Source organism: Cyprinodon variegatus, unplaced genomic scaffold, assembly GCF_000732505.1.
Source record: "Cyprinodon variegatus isolate N-32 unplaced genomic scaffold, C_variegatus-1.0 Scaffold264, whole genome shotgun sequence".
Taxonomy (NCBI): domain Eukaryota; kingdom Metazoa; phylum Chordata; class Actinopteri; order Cyprinodontiformes; family Cyprinodontidae; genus Cyprinodon; species Cyprinodon variegatus.
In genome coordinates, this window is record NW_015150717.1 from 694,602 (window position 1) to 722,342 (window position 27,741).

At 38.8% G+C, this 27,741-nt stretch overlaps 3 protein-coding genes across 10 annotated transcripts in view; 1 reads left to right on the plus strand and 2 right to left on the minus strand.

Moving 5' to 3' along the window:
• rapgef1 (Rap guanine nucleotide exchange factor 1) overlaps positions 1-16,227 on the plus strand; it is a 47,763-nt gene extending 31,536 nt beyond the window's left edge. For 2 of the 8 annotated variants that reach the window (XM_015382722.1, XM_015382721.1), the window contains 18 exons: positions 702-1,223; positions 2,377-2,579; positions 4,487-4,645; positions 7,163-7,309; positions 9,067-9,159; positions 10,599-10,684; positions 11,009-11,114; positions 11,687-11,762; positions 11,983-12,067; positions 13,380-13,472; positions 13,608-13,793; positions 13,892-13,976; positions 14,089-14,183; positions 14,264-14,342; positions 14,423-14,524; positions 14,599-14,696; positions 14,788-14,916; positions 15,033-16,225. In XM_015382722.1, the coding sequence (XP_015238208.1) occupies positions 702-1,223; positions 2,377-2,579; positions 4,487-4,645; positions 7,163-7,309; positions 9,067-9,159; positions 10,599-10,684; positions 11,009-11,114; positions 11,687-11,762; positions 11,983-12,067; positions 13,380-13,472; positions 13,608-13,793; positions 13,892-13,976; positions 14,089-14,183; positions 14,264-14,342; positions 14,423-14,524; positions 14,599-14,696; positions 14,788-14,916; positions 15,033-15,183 (2,495 nt within the window). In that variant the 3' untranslated portion in view covers positions 15,184-16,225. Of the gene's footprint in view, positions 1-701; positions 1,224-2,376; positions 2,580-4,486; positions 4,646-7,162; positions 7,310-9,066; positions 9,160-10,598; positions 10,685-11,008; positions 11,115-11,686; positions 11,763-11,982; positions 12,068-13,379; positions 13,473-13,607; positions 13,794-13,891; positions 13,977-14,088; positions 14,184-14,263; positions 14,343-14,422; positions 14,525-14,598; positions 14,697-14,787; positions 14,917-15,032 lie in introns of all 8 variants that reach the window. The other 6 variants (XM_015382720.1, XM_015382719.1, XM_015382723.1 and 3 more) reach the window with 6 other exon arrangements.
• Positions 16,228-16,456: 229 nt separating this feature from the next.
• LOC107089765 (uridine-cytidine kinase 1-like) lies at positions 16,457-20,733 on the minus strand. The gene is made up of 7 exons (XM_015382727.1): positions 20,541-20,733; positions 19,931-20,090; positions 18,983-19,079; positions 18,755-18,897; positions 18,594-18,688; positions 18,463-18,511; positions 16,457-18,379 (listed from the first exon to the last, which is right to left on the minus strand). Exons 1-7 carry the CDS (start codon positions 20,637-20,639, stop codon positions 18,192-18,194), a joined length of 831 nt encoding a protein of 276 aa, XP_015238213.1. The 5' UTR covers positions 20,640-20,733; the 3' UTR covers positions 16,457-18,191.
• Positions 20,734-21,917: 1,184 nt separating this feature from the next.
• On the minus strand, positions 21,918-25,245 carry dnlz (DNL-type zinc finger). The gene is made up of 3 exons (XM_015382707.1): positions 24,887-25,245; positions 24,603-24,742; positions 21,918-22,145 (listed from the first exon to the last, which is right to left on the minus strand). The coding sequence occupies exons 1-3, from the start codon at positions 25,172-25,174 to the stop codon at positions 21,995-21,997; spliced, it is 579 nt and encodes a 192-aa protein (XP_015238193.1). The 5' UTR covers positions 25,175-25,245; the 3' UTR covers positions 21,918-21,994.
• Between the last annotated feature and the right edge of the window lie 2,496 nt (positions 25,246-27,741).

A 27,741-nucleotide genomic window follows, 5' to 3' on the forward strand; every position in this document is an offset into this window, starting at 1 on the left:
TTAGTGATCAGACTACAGGGATCCCACCCTGTAATCCACAGAGTCTGTTACCTACAGGTAACCATCTAAGGGGTCTGTACTCAGTCTGAAAAAGCATGAAATCATACCTTAGGTAGTTTTAACAATTGCTTTTTATTCTGCTGTCCAGCAGCTGCACACATCTGTTCATACATCCATTCTTTCATCATTCTCTCTGTACATTCAGCAATCTATTTCTTCTAAAATTATAGAAATTCTTACATCTGCCTCTCCTTCCTTCCTGCCTTTCTTCCTCTCTTCCTCCCCTCCAGTTCATGCATTCTGCAGTCTCTATAGCTTAAGAAATGTAAAAATATCTACAATGAATTTATTATATTCATGCTTCAACTGTTGCCTATAAAGTGGCGGAGAACTATGGAAATATACAATAGAAAAGTATGGAGTTGTGACATGAACAATGTATGGGAACCCTGTTTGACCGCTCAGGGATTTTCTTTTTCTTTTTTTTTTTTTTTTTGTTAAATCATAAACTAAAGAGCTAATCCCAAACTAACAGGTGTAGAAATAAAAGCTTTTTTAAAATGTCTAACTTGATTTATTGATGATAACTTGATTTGTTTTTGATTATCCAGTCGAAAACATTTTTTCTCTTTTTGCCAACTGTTATAAGTCATTTACTCAAAATCATTTTACCAACATTAAATTTGTCGTTAACTTTTCAGACAACACGGAGAGTTATGACCCGGATTACGACTTCCTCCATCAGGACCTGTCTGCCGGCGATAACCTTCCCACAGCCCAGGTGGGAGGCTGTCTGAGCCCCCTGCCAGAGTCTCTCAGCGAGTCCTCGTCCCCTGTTCCCGGTCAACATCTCACACCCCCCCCTCTGAGCGCCCCTCCATCCCAGCAGCCAGAGTACTGGAGTCCCCAGCCCAATCAGACTAATCCACTCCTGTCATGCCGCACCAGCGCTCCCCCCGCCCTGCCTCTGAAAAAACGCCGTAGCACCCAGACGTCGCCCTTCCCTGACGTAGGCTCCAGGGTGCTGTATGAGCGCTACCCCTCCCAGTATGACAACCTGTCAGAAGAGGAGCTACACCCAACACCGCCATTCCCCCTGTTCACACCCATCTCCCCCATGCCCCAGACGAATGGGGGAGTTTTTGTCTCCCAGTTCATAGCCAGTGAGAATGCGGATGTCCCGGCCAGCCCTCCACCGCTTCCTGAAAAGAAAAACAGACACAGTAAGTGGGGTTAGGGTGTGAAGGACAAAGAAGGGACGCACGCCCTCTGAATAAAATGAACGTAGAACTGAAGAGTACAAATAAAAGTCAAGAACAAAGGCTAATCAGGGGAAGAGTAAATAATGAGGTTGATTAGGAAGAGGAAGGGGACGTTAACATTGCTTCATCGGCAGCTTATTAAAGCGTCGCTCATGTCAAAGAAAGATTCACTATAGAGGCAGGAAGTAAATACTAGGATGTGCCACAATAGGTCTGGGAGAAGGGCCGCAGAGGGCAATATGTGGTCACTTCCTCGCCCGCTTTATCCATCACTTCCTCACATGCTACTGTATTATGTCATTCAGGCAATCAGCCCTACCTCATTGTTGAAGCACTTTTTGCAGATTATGACAACAGTCTAAAGAATGCCAAAAGTTCAACCAGCTTCCTGAAAGTTTAGAGAGGAGTTCATTCATTGGTCACTGGTTTCTTCTGAGTCATTGGAGGAGTTTATTCACCTCTCAGAAACTAACGGTGGTCGTCTCATCAATGCAGCCTGGACTAGTTAATGTTATCAGGAATATTCTAGCAACTTGCTTTATAGTTTCTGTTAAAATCGTGTAGATGATGAACTGCAGATAAGAAGAAGTGAGACTTTTTGGGAATAAATAGGAGATATGTAGACATTTTCCTTCATTTTTTCAATGCATTTTATATGATAGACAGATACAATAAAATCGTAATTTTAATAGCTTACAGTAATTTGGAAGCTCTCTTCCAACTTTCCAAATCTGTAATTGATTACGTTCTATAAATGTTCCAATTATTTGTAATATGCTCAACATTAGACAGACAGAGGATATTTGTAAACGGCTGATATTAAAGTCTTTTTGCAGACCAATGTTTTGGATTTGGGATTGAACTGTGAATAGGGCCTTCTAACGCTTTTTCACAGCGGCTAAAATGTTCCCACAGCATCATGTTGCTACCTCTGTGTTATTGCAGGGTTGATTTTGTTTTTTGTTCCTTTTTTAATCACAAAAGCTATAAAACTTTCTATGAGGAAATTTATGTAATACATTTTACTCAATATCAAATTGTAAATAGGTCTATCCTCACTTGGCTGATTTTAACCTCATTATTCAAATCTTTTATCTAATCCCCGTTCCTCCAGTTCTTCAATATATGCAGTTTATGGAGGACTACTCGGAGCCACAGCCCTCCGTTTTTTACCAGATGCCACAGAGTGAGAGGATCTACGAGCAGCATAACAAGCTTTTCCAGGAGGTGTACGGCTTCAACGACTCCTTCAGCAGCACAGACTCTGTTCACGAGCCACTGCAGCCGCCTGCATTGCCTCCAAAACAAAGACAGCTGGTAAGAAATGCTCAACTCAGGCACTTATTCCTGAAGTTATGAAACCAGTTGGTTTCATACTGTTCCTGTCTCGTATAGCAGTGTGGTTGGAGTACATAAACAGCCTGATTCACTAATTTGAACCGCATGAGCTGGGGTGTACTTCAAATTCCTTAGATTTTCATGCCTCCCGTGGGGTGTCGAAAAAGAGAGAATCTCTCGTGTATTTTTTTTTTTTCTAAGGTCTTCTCTTATCTTGTCATCTCAGGACCCATTCAGCTCTCTCTGTATCTTTAGTCTTGGTCATTATTGTAGCCAAAGGAGGCAGACATCTGTGTGCCCAACCAGGCATTAGCTCAACGGCGAGAGACGGGAACAGATTTTATCAGCAGCACATCAGATCCAGAGATTTAATCTTAATCTGAGGCGGCGTTTGGGTTAATTGAGACAACACGCTGCAGGTGAATCATTGGCGAAAGAGACATAATAGGACAAGTCACCGCAAACGACCGCTCAATTTCAGACTCTAATGTCAAACTGCTTTGAAGTGAGTTTGAAAACCATTAATGTTAATTTTCTTTAAAAAAAGAAAACTCCTTTATATGTAGACAGTGTGACAGAAGCCCTATTGGTCAAAGGTTTAGACACAGTTTGTAGCACTGCTCCAATGTTTGTAATTTAGTAGAGTTTGCTATTTCTTTATCATTGTCTACATTGACGATATGTAGTGATGACATTAAAACTGAGGCAAAAAATAAAGACAAACCATTGATTTTAAGGGTGTCCAAACTTTTGACAGAGTGTAAATCCAGACTTTAAGCTTTTTGCTATTTTTAAACCTGCATGTTTGTGGACCATGAACTGAAAAATAAAAGATAAACCTCTGATTCATTTCATAGACAGGAAAATGAAATCCACCTTCTATAAATCCTCTTTTTTTTTTTTTTTTATCCACACCTGACAGGTTTTGTTTATTTTTTATTCTTATCATTCTTTTTGTCTATGAGCGATTTGGTCACACTGCACACATTTGTGCCGCTGCAGCAGGCCTTAATCCAGCCTCGTGTTTTTTGGAGTTGATGAGCTGGAGGCCTGCTGGAATAAGCCTGTTTGCCCCCTGCATAAACCCATGTTACAGGCTTACATGCTTTGGCGACTTTACACAGCTTTGCAAAAAAAAAAAAGTAATTCCAGCTGCTGGGTGGATAAGGGCTGAAAATAAACCCCCTGAACAGATCATATTGGCTCTGTTTGGACCATGTAGTAGTTGGCCTGGTTTCCTTCAAAGCGAAGAATTTTAAAATGTTACCTGTATGTGTCGTGTGAACTTTGAGTACCTAAGGTTTCTTTAGCAGACTGAAGAGGCCATTACAGTTCTGGTAAACCTTTCCATATCTTCTTGTATTATAACCACAGACTTCAACACAAAAAATAAACTAGTGTTTGACTGTGAAATGAAAGAAAAGATGCATGATTTTCAACTTTTTTTCATTTGAAACTTTCTGATTTGCACAAAACGCCGTGTGGTGACAACTCTGACTGCAAATCAGATGCGCAAATCTGCTTGAGACAAAGGTCTGTGGTTTTAATGTGAAAAAATGGGTAAAAAATTCAAAAGATGGGAATATTTTTGCCAGATATTGTAATTCTCGCTCCATGAATCCTTCTTTCTGCAGTGTGACTTGCTGTGTCTCATCTTGGCAGCAGAAGTGTTCTCAGCTTTTATCACTCTGACTTTACTGTCGGGCTGCAGCTGAACTTCGATTTAATCTGCTCTAACACAGTCTTACTTACTACAGTAATCAACTGTTCACTCTTTTTTTTTTTCCTTTAACCCACTCTGAGCCTCCCCTTAACCTAAATGACTCTCTCTCTCTTTATTTCTTTTCATCTTCTCTATCTTTTCCTTCGTTTGTTCTCCTCCTCAGGCCTCCCACTCCTCTTCCCCTTCTTCCTCCTCCTCCTCTCTCTCCTGCCACCTCCAGCCGTCTGTAGCGGCTATGGAGGAGGCGGGCTCTGGGCTGGGCCTCAGCATGTCCGTCTCTAATTCCTACCTGATCGGCCAGGCGTCTTTAACCACACCCACGGTGAGTCAGCCCCCTCCTTACCTCTTCCTGGGGAGCTCCGCCTCTCTCGCCAATCCTTCCCATTGGAGGCTCCGTGGGGGCTGTGTGGTGGAGTGGTCCTGAGGTGGCTTGACCTTTGCGTGCTCCATATGTGATTGTCTGTTCACCCTCATGCTCACTAACAGGGCTTTTTAACCTCATAGAAGATTAGTTAAATCATGAATAATATACCCTTTCTATGATCATGAATGCTTGCAGTTGTTTGTTGTGTTTGTGTGCTTTTGCTGGCTTGTAGCTACCCTGCTCTGTGTGGCCGTTTGCTTTGCTAATGCTTGGTCTCTTCAAGTGGGGTGTTCTTAAGGTTTTCTTTTGAAATCTAACAAGTAAAAACTTAATATATATATTTTAGGTATATTTTGCAGGTGATGGAAAAAAATTGTTAACAGTATTTCATTAGTTGATGCTGATTCCATTGATATTTTACCTTTTATGTATAGTATTAAAGCAACAACAGTCTGTTCAACCCTCAGTTAAGGGTAAAATCTATCCTTTAGATAGTGGGGGAAATAAACTTGTTGAGCAAAAGCAAAAAAAACATTCCCACCTTTCAGTTATTTATTAATATCATTATTGTAACCACAGTTATGACATTGCATGTTTTCCTCATATTGAGTAGCATTAGTTCCTAGTATTCTTGTGTTATTTTGGGCTTGGCAGCTGGAAGGTTTGGGTCTAATGAGATCTCAGAATGTAAAAATCAAGTAATCTTTCTCATCAAAGTGAATGCTGCTTGTGAAGTGCTATTAACTGGTGAAATAAGTGACAGCGCTTATCATTTTGGGCCCTAGTTGGAAGATAGGATACAGTGGGATTTCTTATGTTTTTGGAGCTGATTACTTTACTGGCAATACAAGATGATGATCTCTTCCCTTCCATTAGTGCAATAAAATAGCTAACTTGCAGCAGTGTGTGTGCTTATGGTTTAACATTAGATTGCAATCTTTAAATTCAGAAATTGATATCTGGAAAATATCAGAATTTTTAACTGGAAGATGTTTTAGAAACCAATGCATAAGCAAACAATGTGTAAGACTCTTATTTTAATGTAGGAAAAAGTATATTTTCAATTGACCTGCCGTTAAAGAAGCATAGATAATAAACGTTACTAAAGATGACTACGGGTAATGCGTTACAAAGCATAGGAGCCTGCAAAGGTTTTTTGCTAAAAAGGCACATCAACAAGTAAGAAAGGCCTTGAATAATAGCATTGTTAGAATAGGGGTTATGATGATGCTATGAAAGCATCTAATACACCGTCTCCATCTATGCAGGTCACCTAGGACTGAATCATTCTAAAATGGACAGGCTTTCTTTCACACAACCTGTGATATATGGAGCAAAAGCACTCTTATAATGCTCTTTTTACTGTAGGGACAACACTACTATACACTATAAGGTAATTCAGACTTAACTGAATGTAGTTCTGCTATATTTTTTCAAATGACTTGGTATAAAAATCTAGCTGGAATCAGGCTCTTTGGGCTCATAGCTAACAGGATCCCAGCCTCTATCTGGGTTTTATGAATTGTGTTTTAGTTTTTTTCTAGAATTGAGAATCTGACCCTTATTTCGGCTGCTGTTGCTAAGTGTAACCCCCCCCCAAAAAAAAGATTCTGTTTGGGAGGGTCGCCCAGGGTGACCTCATGACATGTTGCATGAGACTCGTTAAGACATGACGTGGATCTCCCTCAGGATCCCTCTGGTGGAATGCGGCACCAGATGGACCTGATGGAAAACACATTCCCCGTTTCATCTGCTTCTCCTTTCCTTTCCTCCTCCTCTTCGTCTTCATCCTCCACCGTCTGTCCTAATTCTCCACCATCTTGACTTACCCAATTCCTGAATTTTGTGCAAACCCCCCTTTTGTGAAATTCTGTGGAACGACTGGATCCTTCTGCCAAGTGGGGAGACGCATTTCCTCAGAGCTTTTTAAGAGTTTGTGTTTTGGGCTGATCTTGTTTGTACAATACAAAAAAAAAAAGTACCACTTGTGTATGACTGTCGGCATTGATCCGCACATGCATGAGTGTGTGCAGTGTTCCTCACTGATCTGTGTCTGCATGGCTCTGTGCCGGAATGCTCAAACAGGGCTGGTATGTGAAACGTGTTCTAACAGGTTACTACTACCTCCCTGCTGACAGGCATCTCCTGTCCTGGTTACACACTGAAACATCTATTCTCTCAATAACTTCTAATGCTGGCTAATTGATCTTTCTGCAAGGTTTATGCCTCTCATTATTGTAGTACAAGTCACCATTGTCTATGTATCCGTGTGTGTGTGCGCATGCATGCAGTGCATTTCATGTTTAGGCACATCCTTCCCATAAAATAGAGTTAGCACTGGTGACACTACTTCCTATCCTGCTTTCTATTGTTCGCTTTCTGTTTGCTCTCACTTCTCTTCTCTGATCTCTCAGTTGTTTTGTTTTCTTTTTCCCTTCTTTTTTTCTTTTCCATGCTTTGGTTCTTCTCCACTAGAGCTTGGACCAGGTTGCTTTGACCAATGCCACCACTCTGGATGGCAGCGGGGGCGGTCCAAACGGTTCCTTGGACGGCTCACTGGGTTCTGTGGCTGTCTGTCTTCCCTCTGAGTCTTCTCTCACTGACTCTCTCCACACCTCTGCGGTGAGCTTATATGAAGGAGTTCTTCCGGCATTAATAAAATCTGATCGTGGACCTCTGCCCTCTGCAGATTTAAGTTAGATTCCAGCTGTTTTGGGTTTCTGCACTGCTGCACATGTAATGAAAATATATAGTGAGTCATTCGCTCTGTGGCATCTAGGTATCATTATCACTTCCCACAATCTGTGTTCTGTCTTATTATTAGTCTTAAAGGAATCCCAGTAGAGCATGCTATACTGCATGTTCCTGCCAGAGGTAATATTTCTTCTGCATATAATGCACTCCGGTGCCACCTGTTGGTCATGATGGATAATACAGCTCCCTGTAGACACAGGTGCACCGCCATAAATTAAACTGTGATTCAAAAAGTTAATATAATTTAGTAATTAAACTCCTAAAGCTTAATTACACACTCATTAATTTTGTGTTGATTCTGATAATTAAGGTTTACAGGAAGGAAATCTGATGAGTTTCTAGAGAAAATGGACCACTTTAAAATGATCTCTAACACAGGAAGCACGTGGACATTAAAATATCTGCACTCAGGACCTAATGGGGCTCCTTTGCATAATTATTTTTGCCTTTTGCAGCCCAGCAGCGCAGCATTGGAGCAGTGAACCTTTAGCTCTGCTGCAGTGCTAGGGACGCCCTGGCTGATTTAACAGCAGCCTTTTCTCTTCTGTGTAATGTTGTCTGTAGTTTGTCTCATCTTTCCTTCAATGATGCATAGATTCTCTTTAAGTTTTTTTTTTTTTTTATCAGGCATTAAGGCTGCCCAGTCAATTAAATTCACACCACAGTCATAAAAGACACTGGTACATTTTGGCAGAGTGGACAGGAGCTAAGACCTTCTGGAGAATTATTATTAGTATTTTTGTAAAACTAGTGGGGAAATATCAAATGCTTAGTTATTTATGGATAGACAGCTGTGCTCACTTTGAATCAGATAAAACATGATGGACCAACTCCAGTGGATTAAATGGCACCTCAAATCATCGGCGACTCTGGAAACGTCTCACTGGACCTTAAGAACCTTGGTTTCTGTTCCTCTATACTCCTTTCCCCACAAATCGTGGGCTTGATTTCTAAATGATTTGAACCTTGATTTTGGATGACTGTGTAAATGAAAATATCTCCTTATTCCAAGTTAAGAACCTCTGACTTTGCCTCTGGATTAGGAGTGACTGAAGACATGAAATAGGACAGTTTTAGCCCGTATACTGAACAAATCTGTGCTGTGAGTCTCCAGCCCCAATCTAAGTTTTTGCATCTTCTCTAATGAGCTGTTCCTTAGTTCTCCAAGGCTGTGGTTATCCTTGAAGCCTGTGTGCCTTTTTCCTTTCACTTAACTTTCTATTAATACGCTATGATACAGCACCTCCTTGGTGAGAGTCTCAGTGACCGTTCTATGGACAGCTGTCAAAGTCTTCCCCATCATTCGGTAGACTACAATCTTTCTCTTAAGAATCCCTCCTAATTGGGTTTATGTATTATTTGTTGCTTTTTTCATAACACTTAAAATATATATCACTATATCTTTAGTGGATCTAGTGTATGAGTCTCTCTTCTTGAATTCAATTATTGTGACAAGTTAAGTTTGTAGTAATGTTCTAATTTATTGAGTAACCCCTGAAACTGACCTCGGCCAGCTGCTGTCTCCCTCATTAAGCCTGTTACTGCCTCAGCAAACACTCTGTGGCCCTTTCTCCTGCTTCATGCCTCGGTCTGTGTCCCTCCTCTCCCCCCTTCCCATCCCATAGAGCGAAAGCGTGAATGACGAGGGCGGGGAGGGGGAGTATGTCAACCTATACTCATCCAACCAGGCCAATGGGGAGCTGCCTCTCTCCCTCCGAGTAAGTAGCTGACCGCCAAAGGTGAAAGGTCAATCCCATTTGCACGTCCCATCGCCTTGGGGGGGAATGAATCGATTCAGATATGGGGGCGGCGATTAAAAGTAAAAGCCCTGGCCTGTGTTGCTTGGCCCATTTCATTCTCACATGTTGCACACAGCACCTCCTATTGATTCATCCCCTAAAAAGCGATCAGCGGCAGAAATGGAATATGGATGTAGCCGAACCCGAACGGACATGATCTCAGCTTCACAGGTTCGCTTGTGACTGAATCATGTGCCGGTGTTGTGGAAATAAGGAAATTATAAAGAAAGAAAAACGTCCATCTGTTTGTTCTGCCTGCCTGGCTGGTGACTGCTTTATCTCTGGCTGCACTGAACGTTTCAGCTTGTTCTGCTCTAACTCCTGACATCTCTTTGCTCCTAAATAGGATTCTCAGTGGGTTTCCAGTAACAACTGCCTTAATGAATAACATGCACCTCTGCATGTGTAACAGCTAATTCGTTTGTGTGGTTATGTTCCTTTGGGTCAGACTCTGCATTTGCTTCAGGGTTTTTTTTTTTTGGTTTGTTTTGCTTTTCTGGGTTAACATATAAAATGATACGATGTGTGTGCGGTTGCGTTATTGTTCAGACGGTGTTTCACTTTGAGTGAATTTTATCCCCTCTGGTGTTTTGTTTTGGCTTTCATGTGTTGGGTTTTCTTTGCTAGCTCCAAGCACCCACCCTGTATTTGCCCTTATGGGACGATGTGGTAAATGTCTTCCAAACTTCCATTCTTCCTTTTCTTCACCGCTGTGTTGCATGAGATCCTGGTGGTTCATATGATCTCATCTGTAGCTAGATTCTGGTTACTGCATGAAGTCATTCACAAATGTTGTTTTTCCACACAGTTCTGGTGAAAGGTTTGCTGAAATTCATCATAGGCATGAAGGCGTTTTTTTTTTTTTTTTGTTCTTTATGATTTATCTGTATTATGTTATTTTTCCATGGTAGACCAGTGATTCATGGAGGGAATTTCTAAAAAGGATAGGTTAACAGGTTTGGATTTATATGAGTTTTTCTCTAATCTTCATTTGGTCAGTTTTTTTCATACAGGCTTAAAGAAATATAAACTGTAATATTTGACCTTATAGTGGCTGGAAATCTAACTTCTCTACTGATAAAATTTAATTCTAGTGTTAGATTTCAAATATAGCCTGGGTTTTTAATCTTTTTGAGGTCAGGGCTGTTTTTTTCCCCTCAACTTCCATTTATGTCCAGATTTTAATCACACAAGCCAAACTAACACTGTCAGATAAAGAGAAATTGGTTGTAAAAAAAAGAAAAAAAAAGTGGTTATAATAATGTACAAAGCCTTCATGCCATTGAATGCAGACAAACCTCCCTCCAGAACTGTAAACATCCGAGGCTGATGGTTACGTTCTTTTCCTCAACTGTTAGGAAACCATTGCAGCTGATGACGTACTTCAAGACCCTGTTCCTCAGATGCCATCCAGCAATAGTAAAGAGGCTTTAGACAAAGAAAGGTAACAGTGATAAAGCTCACTTCCTGTTTTTACTACTGTGAAACTCAGTTAAATCTTGATCATGTGCTCCTCATGTATTGGTCTGGAGGAAATGATCAGACATGGTGCCATTAAATGTACCTTATTACTCTTATTTCTTAAGTTTGATCTTTAGCCTTTCACATGCTTGTATAAAGAAAAAAATGTTAAGTTATATATTATTAGGGTTTGTTTTAAAATGATTCTTTCTGTTTAAATGAACTGTTTTAAGCATGCAGTGTAGAACCTAGGCAGATGTGATACTGTCTGTGTTGATGATGGTGATGATGTGTGGGTGTGCTTTAGGAGGCAGAAAATGACAGAAACAGCCGGGAGCGTTGAGGAGGACGTAGACGAGCTCTCCCTAGTAGACCACAAGGAGATCATGAGCAGGATAACACTAAAGCAAGAAGTAAGTGGAGACCTGCTGATGCTTTTTATTATTTGGAGCAAAACTTAACAGCAGCCCTGGAAGCATTTTATCAAATAAATCAGTCTCTGTGGTGTGCAATCAGATCCTGCCCATGAGCATCGGTAGCAATTGCTGCCCTCTGGAGTTTAAGCTGTTAAACTGCAGAGCTAAAACTTCCTGTGCCTTCTCCACCACCTCCTTCTGCTTTGTCCTGAGTGGTGCAGTCTGATACACAGATGAGTGGAAATGCTGCACACCTCTCTGCAAGGTTAGCGGCACAGTCACAGCAGCGATTTACAGCGGAGAGAAGGGAGGTAGTCAGACACAGGAGGAGCACTCTGACCAGAAAGGCAATTTAGCTGTGCTGCAACACAAACATTGCAGTGAATCATTTTTTAGATTTTATTTTATGTACAAGTCAGACTTTTCTTCGTCATCAGAGGAGCTGCTGCAGGAAAAATGGGGTTGGTTGAAGAGAAAATGTGCATGCTACGTTTTGGGCTGAATTGCGTCTCTCTCATAGATATTTCTCTTCATATTGAGCTTCTCTTTATTACTCCGAATCTTTCCAGAATGACGACGGTCCTGACGTCCGTGCTGGGTCAGGAGACATCCTATTAGTCCACGCTACAGAAACAGACCGCAAAGGTAAAAACTGTCTAGGTCCAACTGTCTTTATCTTTTATTGTTAAAAGGTGTATTAATTTCATATTTGAATAATCCTATATGTTTGATTGGCCTTAAGCAACCTCAGTCTAATATTAAGACTATAATTCTATGTAGCAGGGATATTTGATATGTTAGGTTATATTTGTTTATTTAGCTGCAAGGCATCTCAAAGATGCTATTGTTTTTTTTTTCTTTACAGATCTTGTTTTGTACTGTGAAGCCTTCCTGACTACATATAGGACTTTTATAACCCCAGAGGACCTCATTAAGAAGCTACACTACAGATATCCTTTTAAAATCAATCAGCATGTCGCTCTGGTCTAATTGCTTTTTTTTCTTCCAGAACTTTTTTTTTTTAAGCTTTAATCCATATTTACTTAAAACAGACTTGCCTGTTCTGATCTAGATCTGTACTGATAAATGCAGATTTTTTATTTATTTTTATTTTTTTGCTTCAATGTTACTGGGATTTCATGTATTCATGCACACACTAAAGAAGTATTTGTGAAATGGAAAGAAAAAGAATCCTAAAAATATCGCATGATCACATTCTGATGACACTAGGACTACCTGAACTTATCATCTCCACAGGGAAACACGGTAGTGGCAGCCTTATTCTTGGGGAAGATTTTCAGGCCTTATGGGCTGAGATAAGGGGGGGGGCAGGACTAAATACTGGGTCTTTTAAGAAAAACAGAGGTTGAAACCTTCCTAGAGGTTAGAGATTCTTAAAGGGGTCATGGAATACAAAGCCGAGTTTATATTATCATAGATGAATAACGATAGTTCAGTGGGTGAAATGGACGTACAGAGAAGTTCAAACCCCATCAACACCTTCTTTCTCTGCAAATCTCACAATTCTAAACTTCCACCATAAAACAGGTGAATTCAAACCAAGCCCCATTGCTGATGTTGCCTTATTTGGTTCTACTTTTGTCACACCCCTCTCTGTTGACTGGACCTCATGTTAGCAGAGAGCCATGAGCTCTAGGACATGTCCAGGAAAAAGAGGAGATCTGGTCACCCTACCATATCAACAATTTCGATGTTTCAGTGAGTGCTTGTTGCTATGATGCGTCTATGCTCAGCAGCTTCGCTTGTTGTAAACCAACCAATCAGCGCACAGCTCATCTAAATATTCATGAGCGTACCATAAAAGGAAGAAAACCTGTCGTTTAGTTCTGAGGCTTTTAACCAGGCTTGCATTAAGCTCATAGAACAGCCAATATGCCATTTTCTGCCCAACCAATGTTACACACCCTATTCAGAGACCTTAAGGACCAGCACCAAATACCCTATAGAATAATTCTATGACCCCTTTAACAGTCATCCAGAACTACAGAGTGGTTAAGAAAAAGCTATATTAATTTGAGGCGGGCAGATTTTAGCCTTAAAGTAAGAATTTAAGGAAAGACCTGAAAAAGCTTTTCTGATGCTCTTCATTCAGTCTGAATGAGACAGAGCTCTTTTGCAAAAAAGAAAAAAAGGAGAAATTGTTTCATTCTCTATGTGGAAATAGCAGAAAGTGTAACAAAATTAATAAAGAGGTTTGCAGCTCTTTTAAGTCTGTTCCATTGTCCTTGACCACAAAAGCACATATACCACCTTCTGCCATAGTCCAGACACCTTCAAGAAGCGAGTCAGCAAGAACACGTTCTTTGTTCTGGTCCGTGTTGTTGATGAGTTGTGGTGAGTTTAGCTAATAGTTAAAAAAAATCCTCATTCATGTTCCCAGTTGCTGCAGTGAAATGTCTCAGTATATTTCCAGAACACTGATTTGGTAAGAGATTGAGTCACTTCTACCTCCCAACCTCTGTCCTCCAGCTTAGTGGAGCTGACTGAGGACATCTTGAAACAGCTCATGGACCTGGTGTTTACGCTGGTGTGTAATGGCGAGCTCAGTCTCGCCCGTGTGCTTCGTAAAAATATCCTGGACAAGGTGGAGCAAAAGAAGCTGCTGCGATACACAAACTCCCTCAAGCCCCTCGCTGCTCGAGGGGTCTCTGCAAGGTACCATCTTTGTTTCTATCTGTGTCGTTCTTTGTAATCCTCCCTGTTACTGCAGCTGGCGATAAATGTGAAGCTTAATCGCTTTTGGTTGTGAACAGGCCTGGGACTCTTCATGACTTCCGCAGTCATGAGATTGCTGATCAGCTCACGCTACTTGATGCTGAACTTTTTTACAAAATTGAGGTGCAGTGATTTCCTTTCCTTCTTTTGGTCAGAATAACTTTGCTTTAACTGTTGGGAATCAGGAGCAATAAACAAGGTTGTGTTTTAACTCCTCCTCTCCTGTTTCCTGTAGATTCCAGAGGTTCTGCTTTGGGCAAAGGAGCAGAATGAGGAGAAGAGTCCCAACCTAACTCAGTTTACAGAGCACTTTAACAACATGAGCTATTGGTAAAACAATCAGATCACATCCTTTTGGTTTTTGTATTTTATTAAATGCAAACAGCTTAACGTATCTCTCTGGCCTACAGGGTGCGCTCTTTGATAATTCAGCAGGAGAAAGCTCAGGACAGAGAGAAGCTGCTTCTCAAGTTCATTAAGATAATGAAGGTAAGGCGTCTCACTCTTCCAAAGAAAAGCTCATCTTTATCAGGTGATATTTAATACTGACGCTTATTCTCTTATTTCAGCACTTAAGAAAGTTAAATAATTTCAACTCCTACTTGGCAATACTGTCTGCTCTGGACTCTGCCCCCATCAGGAGGTTAGAGTGGCAGAAACAGACTTCTGAGGTGAGATATTTTAATTTAGCTTTGATAATTGTTTATAAAAGGCATCTTTTCACTTATCTGCTCCTGTTTTTAAGGGTTTGGAGGAGTATTGCACTCTGATCGACAGCTCCTCGTCCTTCAGGGCCTACAGAGCTGCTCTGGCTGAGGTGGAGCCCCCCTGCATCCCGTACCTGTGAGCACTTCATCCTGCTTTAACAGATCTGCTGCTCAGTGAAACATGACATGGCTGTTTGTTTGATTTCCCTTCCTTCTCCTCCTCACAGAGGCCTCATCCTCCAGGACCTGACCTTCGTGCATTTGGGGAACCCCGACCTCATAGACGGGAAGGTCAATTTCTCCAAACGCTGGCAGCAGTTCAATATCCTTGACAGCATGCGGCGCTTCCAACAAGTGTAAGACTGCTTTTACTGTCGAGCTGCAGCATTCATATCTCATATAAAGTTATCTAATTAGATTTTTGTTCAGTAAGTAATAGTTATTCAGCACCTCTAACCTGTTCTGATCTCAGGCATTACGACCTGAAGCGCAACGAGGAAATCATCTCCTTCTTCAACGACTTCAGTGACCACCTCGCTGAGGAGGCCCTGTGGGAGCTGTCCCTGAAGATCAAACCCAGAAACATTGTCCGCCGCAAGACTGACCGCGAGGAGAAGACCTAGGGTCCTGCAGGCCTTCTAACCCTGACCTTCAACTGTGCTTCATGACACTAACTCCACTTTATTACATACTAAGAGAAAGACGCATGGAAGCTATCCACTAAAGCTAATGGGTGACTTGTTTCCAAGGAATCCAGAACAAACTACAACTAAAACGTCGCCGAGGTTTACAAAGAGCTCTGCCGCTCTGGGAGATTATAAATCGGGATTACTGTTGCTCTGATTTAGCAGCTGAGGCTGTGGTCGAGCCAAAGGAAAGCTGGAGGAGTCAGAGCTCATGGGGAGACACTACGGATATTACCAAAGTCTGCTCCCTGGACTATTTTAGAGTGGAGCTGTTGCGTATGAGAGAAGAACTTGAATGGTCCATACCCCCCCACACATCTCTCTAATACCTCTTCCTGTATGTATGTGTCATTTGCCGGTCGTCCTCTGCAACACTAACCCCGGACGTACAAGTTCTCCTTAAACAGCAGAAGCTCAGGTGCAAACCTGCCCCGAACTGAAAGGCTGAAGCCTGAGAATCTGCTGTGACTGAACTTAAGAGGATCGCTCCTATAGACTGGAAATCTGAGTTTGTTTTTAAACTTTTTTTTTTTTTTTTTGTGTAAGAATCATGTATGGTTATGACATGTATTATATACAGTGCTCCTTTTGTTCTTAAAAAGGACGTTTATGCTTATGAGAAGAGCTTAGCTTCTCCTAAGTGCCGTATGTATGTGCACTAAAAAAGAAAAAAAAAGGCAAGGCAAAAACATGAAAAAGAAAATTACTAAAGATGCTGTGATCTATGTATGTCATACTGAATCATGGAGTGCCGTGTTAAACTGTAGAGAACCACAAAGCAAACACAATCATGTCCCGGTCCCGTCTGCATGAGAGAGAGAGAGAAGTCTTCTGAGGCTTGTGAGTCTGTCATTCCAACGTGTGCTGTAGGAAATCATTGGAATCCTATTTTTTGTTTTCTTTTTTTAGGATAATGGTCACAAACCCCCTCCCCACCCAACACATCACACTGTGCTCTCAAACTCCAATAAAACAAAAGGCTCTGTTTCTATAAAAGCTACGTCTGCAAGAGTCTCATTTGTTTGATAGTAAATAAGGCTTCAATAGTTTCCGTTTATTGATGTACAGCGTTTTACATGAATCGTGGAAAAATAGAAAAAATATTAAGGCATAGACTTGGAAGAAAATGATCAAACAGGGAGTTAATTCTCCCATAAGCCTGGCAAAAGTATTCACACCCCTTCAACTTGTCTACATTTTGACGCCTCAACCGCTGATGTACTTTTAACAGAATCTGTTAGAAACCAAGATGGTGCAAAATTATAGTAAAGGAAGACGAAAATAGTTTAAGGGTTCACAAATTAAAATCTGAAAAGTGTGGCGTACATTTGTAAGCAGCTTTTGGGTTGTATCTACCAGCTTTTAATATCTTAACCTATTTTTATTCCTCACTGCTGCTGCCTGTTGAATTCATACCTTTATGACTTAAGACATTAAACTAGAAGCAGTTAACTGATGATTCTTAGTCTATATATATATATATATATATATATATACACCAACGATCACTAAAACGTTGCAACCATCCAGTGATCAGACTGGTGTGTGAATTTACAATTAATAAAATCTACCTAATTCTGCATCTTCTGGCAGAAAAAAAACATTAAATTACAGGTTAAGATCCAGCATTTTTTTTCTTGTTATTGAATCCAGTTGCCTAGACTGAACTTTTTCCAAGCTTTACCATGACCTGGATGAATATTATTAAAGCTCTTCATCAATTTTGCCTAACCAGTGGCATATTGCCTATTGGTTTTATTCCTTGTTTACATCTAACGCCTCTCAGGTTTTGAACAAGCCTAGGAAGCCATGTGTCAGTTCTCTTTGTCTACACAACACACACCAATTAGTGTCTGTCTCACAAAAGCCATTAAGGTTTATGAGCTGGCAAAATGCTGAATGGGTATGAATGTTTCTGCAGCTCCTTTAAGAAGCTGTTACAGAACAGGTACAACTACTCGGCTACGTGCACTGCAGAAAATTGAAATCTAAATAAGTAACTTCTTTCTTTAAGTGCATTTCTTCTTGAATTGAGGAGGTAAGTGAGAAAAAAAGATTTGCATTGTCTTATTTCAAGTGCATATTATCTCATTCCTATTTCAAGAGTAAAAAAATACTCATTCCGTTGGCAATCATCTTATTTACCTACTCAAATTAAGGGTAAACACACTTAATTTAAGACATTTCTACTTATTTCTAGATCATTTTTGCAGTGTGGTATTTGTACCATTTTACTTTAAATGCACTAATACTTCTTAAAGTAGTGAGGAAGATGTTAGTCTACCATCAAACCACATTTAAAAGTGCAAAAGCATTTTCTATCACTCATAAGACCTGGTTTAATAACCACCTATTTACCCATTTTAAAAATTAAAACAATGACGCCTCAAGAGAATACTGATTACTATAAACAGGGTTTCTACACATCTTATACATAAAGATTTCAGACCCAGCATTCTAGACATGACTTTAGACCATTATGCTCATTTGAATTATAAAATACACAAATTTACAATACAGCTATGGTTGTTTCTAAAGTGTGCAGATTTTTGTTTTGGAAACTGGAAAAAATAAATTACCGTGTTGAAGAAGGAAAGGATTTAGGAAAGATGCAAGGATTTATGAGGATGGTAGAAGGTAGAGCGAATGGAATGAATGAAGGAGGAAGAGCACATTTATAATTCTAGGGATTAAGGTCTGGAAATGTTAAATTATTTCCTTTTTCCATACCATCCCAGGAAATCCCAGACAGTGTAGAAACCCTGTTAACAACGAATAAATCGGGGTTCCAGATGTCAAAACCTGTTACATTAAACCGCTAATATATATTACCAAATAATTCAGTGGGTGTGTGAGATTCTGGCACAGTAGCAGTAGTTTTCACCCCACCTCCACAGTCTATCTGTTCCCATTCCTTCATAACACACATCTAAATCCATTCAGTGTCAGTGAGGCCGACTGCTGGGCTCCAGCAGGACCCTCTTAATTGGAGGGTTAGTGGATCCGTTCTGCAGGTCCCCCTGCTCCGAAGTCACCCTTTTGTAGCCCCGTCCGTTGATATTCCCACGCTGCCACTTGCAAATGTCTCCGTTTAGAATATCTTGAATGTGCTGAACGATGAGGTTGATGGCCACTAATGAAAAATTAGGACGTTATTCTAGGCATCATCTAACCTGGTGAAAAGGATTATAAGCAGGTTAAATTTAAGTTTCTCACCCATATTGTCTACTCCTCTTGGAATGATGACATCTGCATACTTTTTAGTCTGAAAAAAAAAAAACCCAAACAACTCTTTAGACATAAAGAGAAGAATAAACCAGCACATAATCAGGGGTGATTATACTTACAGGCAGGCAAAACTCTTCAAAAGCAGGCTTTACAAATGTCGTATACTGGTTTAGGATCTGCTCCAGGTCCCTCCCTCTGTTCATGTCTCTCAGGACTATGAGAAATAAGGTTTAAAACTCACAAGAAAACTATTAAATAAGTGTGATAGAAGCTCAAGTACCTCTTCGGGACAACCTGACATCTGAATCTGTGTCCACAAAGAGCTTCATGTGGAACATCTCACGTATTTTCTGGGGGTAGAAAACAAGGATCCCCTCAAAGAGGACCACATCCGCTGGGTAAAAGGTGATCCTTTCTTCCAACCTGCAAACATGCAAAGAGCTTTCAGACTACAGAAGGGATGAGCTTTCATACATCGAATTACTTTAAAGTGTTTTATGATTCCAACCTGGAATGGGTGACAAAGTCATATGTTGGCACCTCCACTGCCTTCCCCTCTGCGATGTCCTTCAATGTTTTGTACATCAACTCGTTATCGAATGCCTCTGAGAGATGTCGGAAATTGTAGGAATTTAAAGACAGAAATCAAGTCTTAAGATGTGAAAATAAACTTTCAAATAAACCTGTTTTGCATTGAAATAGTGTTTGAAGTAGTGTGGATTTTAAAGAATCGAGCAATGAATCAAGAAAAACAAAGCATATGTTATGTGGAAATATATGGAAATACTTGGTGTATGCTGAAGAACTTTGGTTTTGATATTAGGTTTTAAATTGTCCTGATTTTTAGCATTATGAAGTCTTACCATGTTCAAAGATTCTCTAGAGGAGAAATAGGCCCACAGCATTAAAGATCCTCCGCTATACTTAACAGTAAAGTCATGTCAACCTTTAGCTCCTTCCTGTCAATCAAAAAGCCTTAATCCCAACCTGAACCGGAATGCACCAAAACTCTTGCCTTTATTTACTTAGAAAGTGATATTTTCATTCCTGCTGTTGACAATATGGTGAACAAATAACTGGCAGAGATTTTGTAGTTGATCTTCTAAGCTACATTTGAAAAAATGGTTGTTACAAGAGCAAATACAATAGTCTTAAAGTCAAACCAAACAACCCAGCAATTGAAGTTACATGGAACTGGGTGCTGAACATTAAACCCTAAATAACTTTTGGTCAGATTTTATAGGATGGAGACATCTGCAAGACATCTTGAACCAGTGAATTGGTTACATCAGCTAGGGGGATGTCTTGAACACACTTTGGAAAACGATTATCTAAAGTTTGTACAACCTACTTACTTTCTACTGCAAAGAAATGAAACAACACTTGGTCAATTTCTTTTAGACCCCGTTTTTCCACAAAGTTGATGAAATTAAATGTCTTGTCTGAACATGTTTACCTGGGTGATCAAAGTTGTACTGTCCTTTAAGGGCTTTAGCTTTCTGATCGGGAGTCAGCACATTGTAGAAGCAGTCCTGGCTGATGATGGCCACCTTTCTCTGGCGGTGGTCCACTTTGTGCTGACCCAACAGCTCCATGATCTTGGCACAAACCGTTGACTGGGAAAAAAAACAAAAACAAAACACATCTCCATCATCAATCTGTTAAAAACGCTCTTTAAATTACACAACTAAACCTGTTAATATCAGGTAATGTTTCGTTGTTTTCATTGCATCATTTTTGACCATAAAGGGAATAAATACATGAATTAGGCTAAATTTAGACATGAGTCTGCGTTCAATTTACGACCTGAGTTCAAGGTTTACGAGATGACGTCAAATATGCCCCCCCCCCCCTAAAAAACCGAACTGTTACCTATTTATTTAATAAAATCAAGGCTGGAAATTGAGAAGTAAATCTGGACCAAAGTAACAAAGACAATGCCTCTTTTAGCTACATGATAAACTACTAAACAAGTGGGCGTGGCGTTTATTTTGACAGTTTGATAATTGCTAACATTGACATCGAGTTAATAAACCGGTAAGCTAACTACATTTCTACTGATTTACCTTCCCGCTGGCCGTTCCCCCGCTAACACCGATTAAGAAAGGCCGATGTCTGGGCTTCTCTGTCTCACCGGTGCCTTCAAGGCCTTCCATCTCAGTCATTCCAATAATATAGATAACAGAAGAATCGGCAGCGTGTTAAAGAAGCTAACAGCCTGCTATTAGCTACAGTCCAACTCTCGCGAGAACGGAAACTATTTGGGTCATTTCTGACGCTGGATCCCACGACACCTACTTAGACGTTTTTTTTGTTTGTTTGTTTTTTTTTACCTGAACTTAATTCATGGTTTCAAGATGGAACAAATCAAGCAGTTTCTGTTTTGAGGCTTTTTATACAAAACAGACTTTATATTGATGGATATTACAGAAAGCTGCTATTTTAAACATCCTGAAATGAATGTTAAAATATAAACTGGTGACTCTTCAAAATTAAAAGCTATGCTGACCCTAAGAAGAAAATGAAATAGGAAAAAAGGGGGGAAAAATGCAACCAAAGCCAAGGCAGGATGAGTCTCGGTGCCCTATATATGGGGATAACGATTTTGATAAAAATGAATAAATAAAAATAGTTTTCAACACCCACAGTCTCAGATAAAATAATTTCACCAGGGGCAGAGCTAGATGGGGGGCCAGGGGTGGCCATGATCACCCTTAGCCAATCATTGGCCACCCCTATCATATTTTCCCCCTCTAATACAGATGGTGGCAGCAGTAATACTCTCAAGTTGAATATTCAAAATATAAAAAATCTTCATATATTAACAATTACTTACCAAAAACACTGTGTTTAATGTGTTGATAATGTGGTTATGCACATCAATAAACTAACATTTAAGATGACAAATACAGAATTCATGCTCTTTTCAGAGCTAAAAATTGTGTTTCTGCAAGTCATCTAGGAGTCTTCAGTGAAATCATAGACACCTATATTAATAAAAACTTAATAAGTAATCAATTTATGTAGATATTAGTACTTGTAAATATCAATTTTATGCAGAATGATTATTGATAAAAGTAGGTAAGTAATGACAATGGAAAAGATGTTTGCAGCAGAACTCAAACCTGAAACAATTTTATCCACTATACATTTGATCTAGAAAGCACAGATGTTTAAATATATGTGCCTATTTGTTTGGAAAGGCTGTAGGAAAGGATAGTTTGTCTTTATGTAGAAAAATATGGATGTTTTGCTCGTTAATTTTCCTGTTGGAACAGTGTAGATTGACCATGAGATTCTGTCGCCTATCCACTATCGGCAACCCATCAGTGTCCACTGGTTATTGCCTGGACACCCTTATAAAAAGGTTCTGGCTACGACTCTGCGTTTCACTGAGTTTTAATATTTTTTCACTTTATTCTAAGAGACCACAATGATCAATCCAAAGGATAACCAAATAGTTCTTTTATTTTAAATGTAAATATATAAAGATACAAGTGCAGTGTGTGATCAAGGTAAATCACGTTGTTTCAGGCTCATTCCCCTTCGCTTCTCTCTCAGCTTTCTGCGCACTGTCTGTGTTTGATTCTTCCAGAACTATCTCCAAAGCAGCAGAGCCTTCCACCCTCTTCACAGACTCCCCTTTGGCAGCAAGGATTTCCTCGATATTTCTGAAAGATTAAGCAGCACAATGTGAGCCATCAGCAGAATATTATGGATAGTGTTGTCCCAATACTGATACCTGATACCTGGCTGTGCAGTATTGGCCGATACCATCTGTTTGAAATTGATGTGTGTGTTTGTGTATATATGAAGAACTGCATACTACTTGGATGTTAAATAATTGTCATCATGACCTTGTCAAGCTGCTGCCTACCTTTGTGAAGCAGGAAAAAAAAAGACTAATACAAAGTGAATCCAATAGAACTTTTTATTGCCTACCTGGAATGGGGGACAATTGTTGAATAAACTTTTGGCTCTTTAAAAATAGTATCGTTGCCCTTATTGTCGGTACTCGGCGAGTACCGGGGCCCTGCGCGATACTGGTATCAGAATCTGTGCAACACTAATTATGGATGCACCTTGCAGAAAAATAATACTCATTTCCCTTCTTTTATTACATTTGACAAAAGTAAAGATTTTCAAAGAAGTCTGCCTGTTCTTGTGATACTAATGTTCTTAGAAACTACAAATTTAAACTAAAATTCCATCATATTACTTTCTTTACAATTGTTATCCATGTTTTCTTCAGTTAATATTTTAATCCCACAGCAATACAACACCTCCAGATAAGTAGATAGAAGGTTTCTTTAAAGATAGGTTTACTTTCATAATTCCCCTGAATGCAGCATCAACCATCTTCCCATTTTATCTCTTACCAGCTTAGAAGCTGAAGGAAACTATCCCTAAAAGCAGGATCCAGACACCACTATATCTGATGGACAGGAAGGCGGGCTCCAGTTGGTACACAGTTTGTTTGTTTTTTCCATACATGAACAAACAGCACCATTCTTCATGGAGCTGTTTGTTCACCTGTGCTCCAACTTTTTTTTATATTCAATATATTTATTTCAAAATATAACCTTACAAGTCATATACACAAAAATACACGGACTCTAAAATCAATGCATCTTGAATGAAATGGAGCAGAAAGCAGAAAAGCCTTATGATAATTCTGCAGCTTCATTCATTCAGTGAAAGGCTGCTGCACCATAAATACACCAGGGAGGGTTTTCACAGATCCTTCCTCCTAGCAGCTGTAAGACTTTTTAACCATCACTGCTTCCAACAACCTCAATTAGTTTTTACATTAATGCTGATTTTTGCAGTTTCTGTTTTGGTTATTTATATAACATGCTGCTGTATTTTTATAATTATTTTTTATTTTTTGCACATCATTGGTGTTGCTGCTATATTTCCACATTTCCATTACTGTAAAAATGTCCACAGCTGTTATTACTTTTATTCTCCAGATACAGAGTATTAAATTGTAAAAAAAAAAAAAAACTGTACAGTACTATACTCTATTTGTTTAATTTTCCTATCTCTATATTTTATACACTTTTCTAAAGTCCAGATTGTGTGACCACTTCTACTATAACCTTTTGCTGCTGTAACATCACAATTTCCCAATTGCGGGAAAATAAAGAGATTTTCTATTCTTTTTATTTTTACTTTTTTACAACATCTCTGCATCCGTTCTGTCTAAATATTTATATCCATCTTTTTTCAGTTATCCGCATTTACTTTGATTATATTTTATCATATTTAAAGTATTATATAAGTATTTAACTATTCAAAACATCATACTATCATTATGTCCATGTAGTTTTTGTTTTTTGAATGTCATCATCATTCTTGATTCTTTAATTCTTTGATTAAGTCTGTTCCACTAATTAATTCCTTTATTACATATGGTAGATACATTTTGGTTTTAAACCAGTTTTTTGTTGTGTTTTTTTCTAAGATATCCGTTTCTTTCACATTATTTTTTTAGGTGACTTCCTCTTTTTTCAAACCTTACTTGGAAGTTAGCTGGCGATGTTTTCTTATTCGCCTTATACAAAACCTAGACAACGTTTTAACCTACTGAATCATGAAATTTAAATAACTTACTCTTAAGAAAAAGTGGGCTAGAAAATTTTGAAAAGGATGTTTCTAAAATTATTAATAGTTTTCAGTGCTCTTTTTTGTAATATGAATAAAGATTTAATAGGATTCGGACGGTAATCCCCAAACACCATAGTTTAAGTATGACATGATCATTGTGTTGTACAAAGTAATTAATGCTCAGTGGTTTGGAAAAAGGTTTAATTCACGTAACACAGCTAAGGATTTTACCATTTTCCTTTTTTTATAACATACATGTTGTTTACAGCTAATATCTTCATCAATAACTCATAGAAATTTTGTTTCTTTAGCCCTTTGTTTTAAAAAAAAAAACCTCTGTGGCTTTCACCAAACTGTAGCATTACATTAGACCAAATTATTCTGTTAATGAGAACATCAGTAAATAGCGGTATATGGATAGATTTTATTTTTTCAAACAACATATGTATTCAAATCTTTAAGTTTGATGTTGAATTACCATCTTGCATCCTCTAAGTTTAAATCTCAGCTCAACCAACCTCTTTCCCTCCAGATCAGAGAACCAGTTCAGGTTGTCAGCTATGATGTGGTGGTTCTTGCATCCTGAGCATGTCACTATCACCACACCTTTATGGTAGGCCAGCTTAGAGATCCTCTGCATGGACCTGGTGGAGCAAACCTGCAAACATCATCACAGACCTCTTATTAATTACCAGTTGCCTTGACTTAATATAATGACTCAGATCACATCACACAACGAAAACTGGAGTGGACAGAGTTTGAACAGGACTGAAACACTCTCGCAGAGCATTACTTGTGGTACCTTGCATGTGTAAACAAGATGATAATGTGTTGACTGGATCTGCCCAACAGCGTCTTTTCTGGAAGATGGAGAAGATGAGAAACTTCTAGAAGAGTTGGCATGAGCCGATAACAGATGATCGAACCCTCTTTGATTCTGAAGTGACAGCAGAGCTGTTCGGGTGGTGATGTTCGGACAGGGAGACCCTACACATGGGCTGGACACACGAAACTTGCTGCGATAACATCGCGATAACAGGCTGACTCTGGGAACCTGCATTAAACTAAGACACCTCTGTAGGACTATCATGATAAAAGACGGTTTCAAGGAGACAGGGGAGAGTCTGATGGAACTAAAGTTCAAATTGCCTCAACGGAGAAATTGACGCGCTTTGATGACGTCACTGTGCTTAGCGTTTCAAAATAAAAACAAAACCATAATAAATAAAACTGTAAAATTAAGCATTTATTAATTTCGATTTCTTGAGACGCATTTTGACAATTAATTTCGTTAAGAATATTCATATTATAGTCAATTTAATAGTTTTGGAATAAGTAATTATGCTCTCTGTAAATTGATTACTTGATTCATGTTGTTTTAGTTCATTTTTTAAAGCTGTTTTACATATTTTACAAAAAAGAACCGTCCTTCAGAAAATAAAAGTGATAGATTGTCAGTGGTTTAACGATAGGCATGGGTCTAAAAAGCATCATAACAGCATTCGGCTAAAGAAAAAGTAAATGGTTAAATATATTAACCAGCAAATAGGTACAGTAAGATACCAGTAGTAACACTCACCCTTTCCAGAATAAGCCATTTATTTACCAAAGATAAAGTAAAATGTTTCTGGGAACTTCTCTGTGTCCTGAAAAGTTCCAATCTGTTCACATCTCAGTTTTATACCTGGCAGCAGAGTGAGGACAATTTTTCCAATTTCACCATCACAATGAGGACCAGTTGTTGTAAAGTGAGGACATTTTGAAGGTCCTCACAAGCTATTTTGCTAATGATTACAGAAAAATAATAAATAATAATAGTAAAAAATAAAAAACGACAAAAAAAATAAAAATAAACATTAAAAAAATCCATTGGCATTGGTTTCCAAGTTTAAAGACGTTTTGCTTCTCATCCAGCAACCTTTTTCAATTCAAGTCAGTTATTTATTTATTTAGAATGACTATGACCTGGATGACTGAGAACCTTCACCAGTATTTTGCTAATGGTCAGGTTTAGGGCTAAGGTGTAAAATTGGTTACGGTTATTTGGGTTAGGGAGAGGTGTGCATTGGTAATGGTTAAGTTTTAGGGTTAGGGTATAGGAGGGGTTGAAAATGACTGAAAATCAATGGGAGTCAATACATGGTCCTCACGACATACAGCAGAACAAACATTTGTGTGTGTGTTTCAACTGTATGTCAAAATACACTCTTGTGACATTATTGGAGTCCCAGTTGGACTCATCCAGTCAAATTGTGAAGGACATCCTGGATAATAATATGATAAATTGTATCTAAAAAAAAAAAAAAAAAACATAACAAATATCTGTCGTTTTTACTTGGTTTATAATATTTTAGTTTGACTTTTATTTACTTTCCCCTTTGTTTCTAAACTTTGAGAAATGTTTTATATTACATCTAACAGTTTAAAGCGTGCTTTAGAAATAACATCTATTAAGCTGATTGTGAATCAAATACTATTTGATTTGCATGAATTTTATTTACAGAAGATGTTTTATTTCCTTTGTTATAAAAATGGCTTGTTTTCTTTATATCAACCACCACCAGGGGGAGACAAACAGATATATCCCATTTTCTGGTGTGAAATAAAGCACTTCCTCAGTCTTACTTGAGCTCAAATCAAACATATAAATAATAATTACTTTTCTATAAAATACTACTCAGGGTTTCAGCAGTTTAAAAAAATGCATAGATTTTAATCTGCATTAGAGTTTACATTAAACCCAGGACCATATGTAAGGTAGGCCAATATAGATTAACTAAATGACAATATAAATTATAAATACATCGAGACTGAGATGAAAGAATAATTTTTTATTAATCCTAATGAAAAAAGATTAGGAAGAGTTGTTAATAAAGGGGTTGTTTTAGACTGCCTGTATACCCCACCTAAAAGTAGAAGGCCTGTAAGACTCTTTATTAGTGGAAAATTTTATAAAGCCATAATGAATTATTATGTGATATTTTTCTATTTAAAAAAAGTAAATTGAAAGGAAAATGATATTTTATTGCCAACATTTTCCCATAAAATTCTGCATAGTGCAGTTCCAATTATCCCATGTTGTGCTGATACCCCTTAGTCTGTTTCAGTGGTTAATACTAAGGCAAGATTCGGGTTGTTGAAGAATATGTCCTGAATTTCTTTTAAAGCACATTTGAATCCATTATCAAATGTTGATCATCTCTCTTTTCAAAGTTCCTGTGCAAATGACAAGAATAGTATTAATCAGAGTAGCTGTCAAGATGGAGAAGGTACATAAATCAACAGTAAAGCTGGAAAAATCTAACAGTAGAACATCTAGACTTTCCTTCAACAATCATAGAAAGCATTAAAGAAATTAGTGTGTGTGTGTGTACCCTCTCAATGCACAACAATGTTTGGTGCGAACTACAGCTAGTATAATCATCTCTATGGTGGAAGCATTATGGGGTTAAAAAAAAATAAATAAAAATACAAAATTGCCAATAAAACGCATTTAAGGCTTTGACTATGTCACAATACTCGTTTAGCCAAACATATAAATATGTGAATGTTTGTAATAGCTTTTTCCACAAAACAAAAAAACAAAAATGCATCTAAATACTCTAAACCTCACATTGCCCCAGTCGTGCTTTTATTTTGAAGTTGGGACGCTTCCAG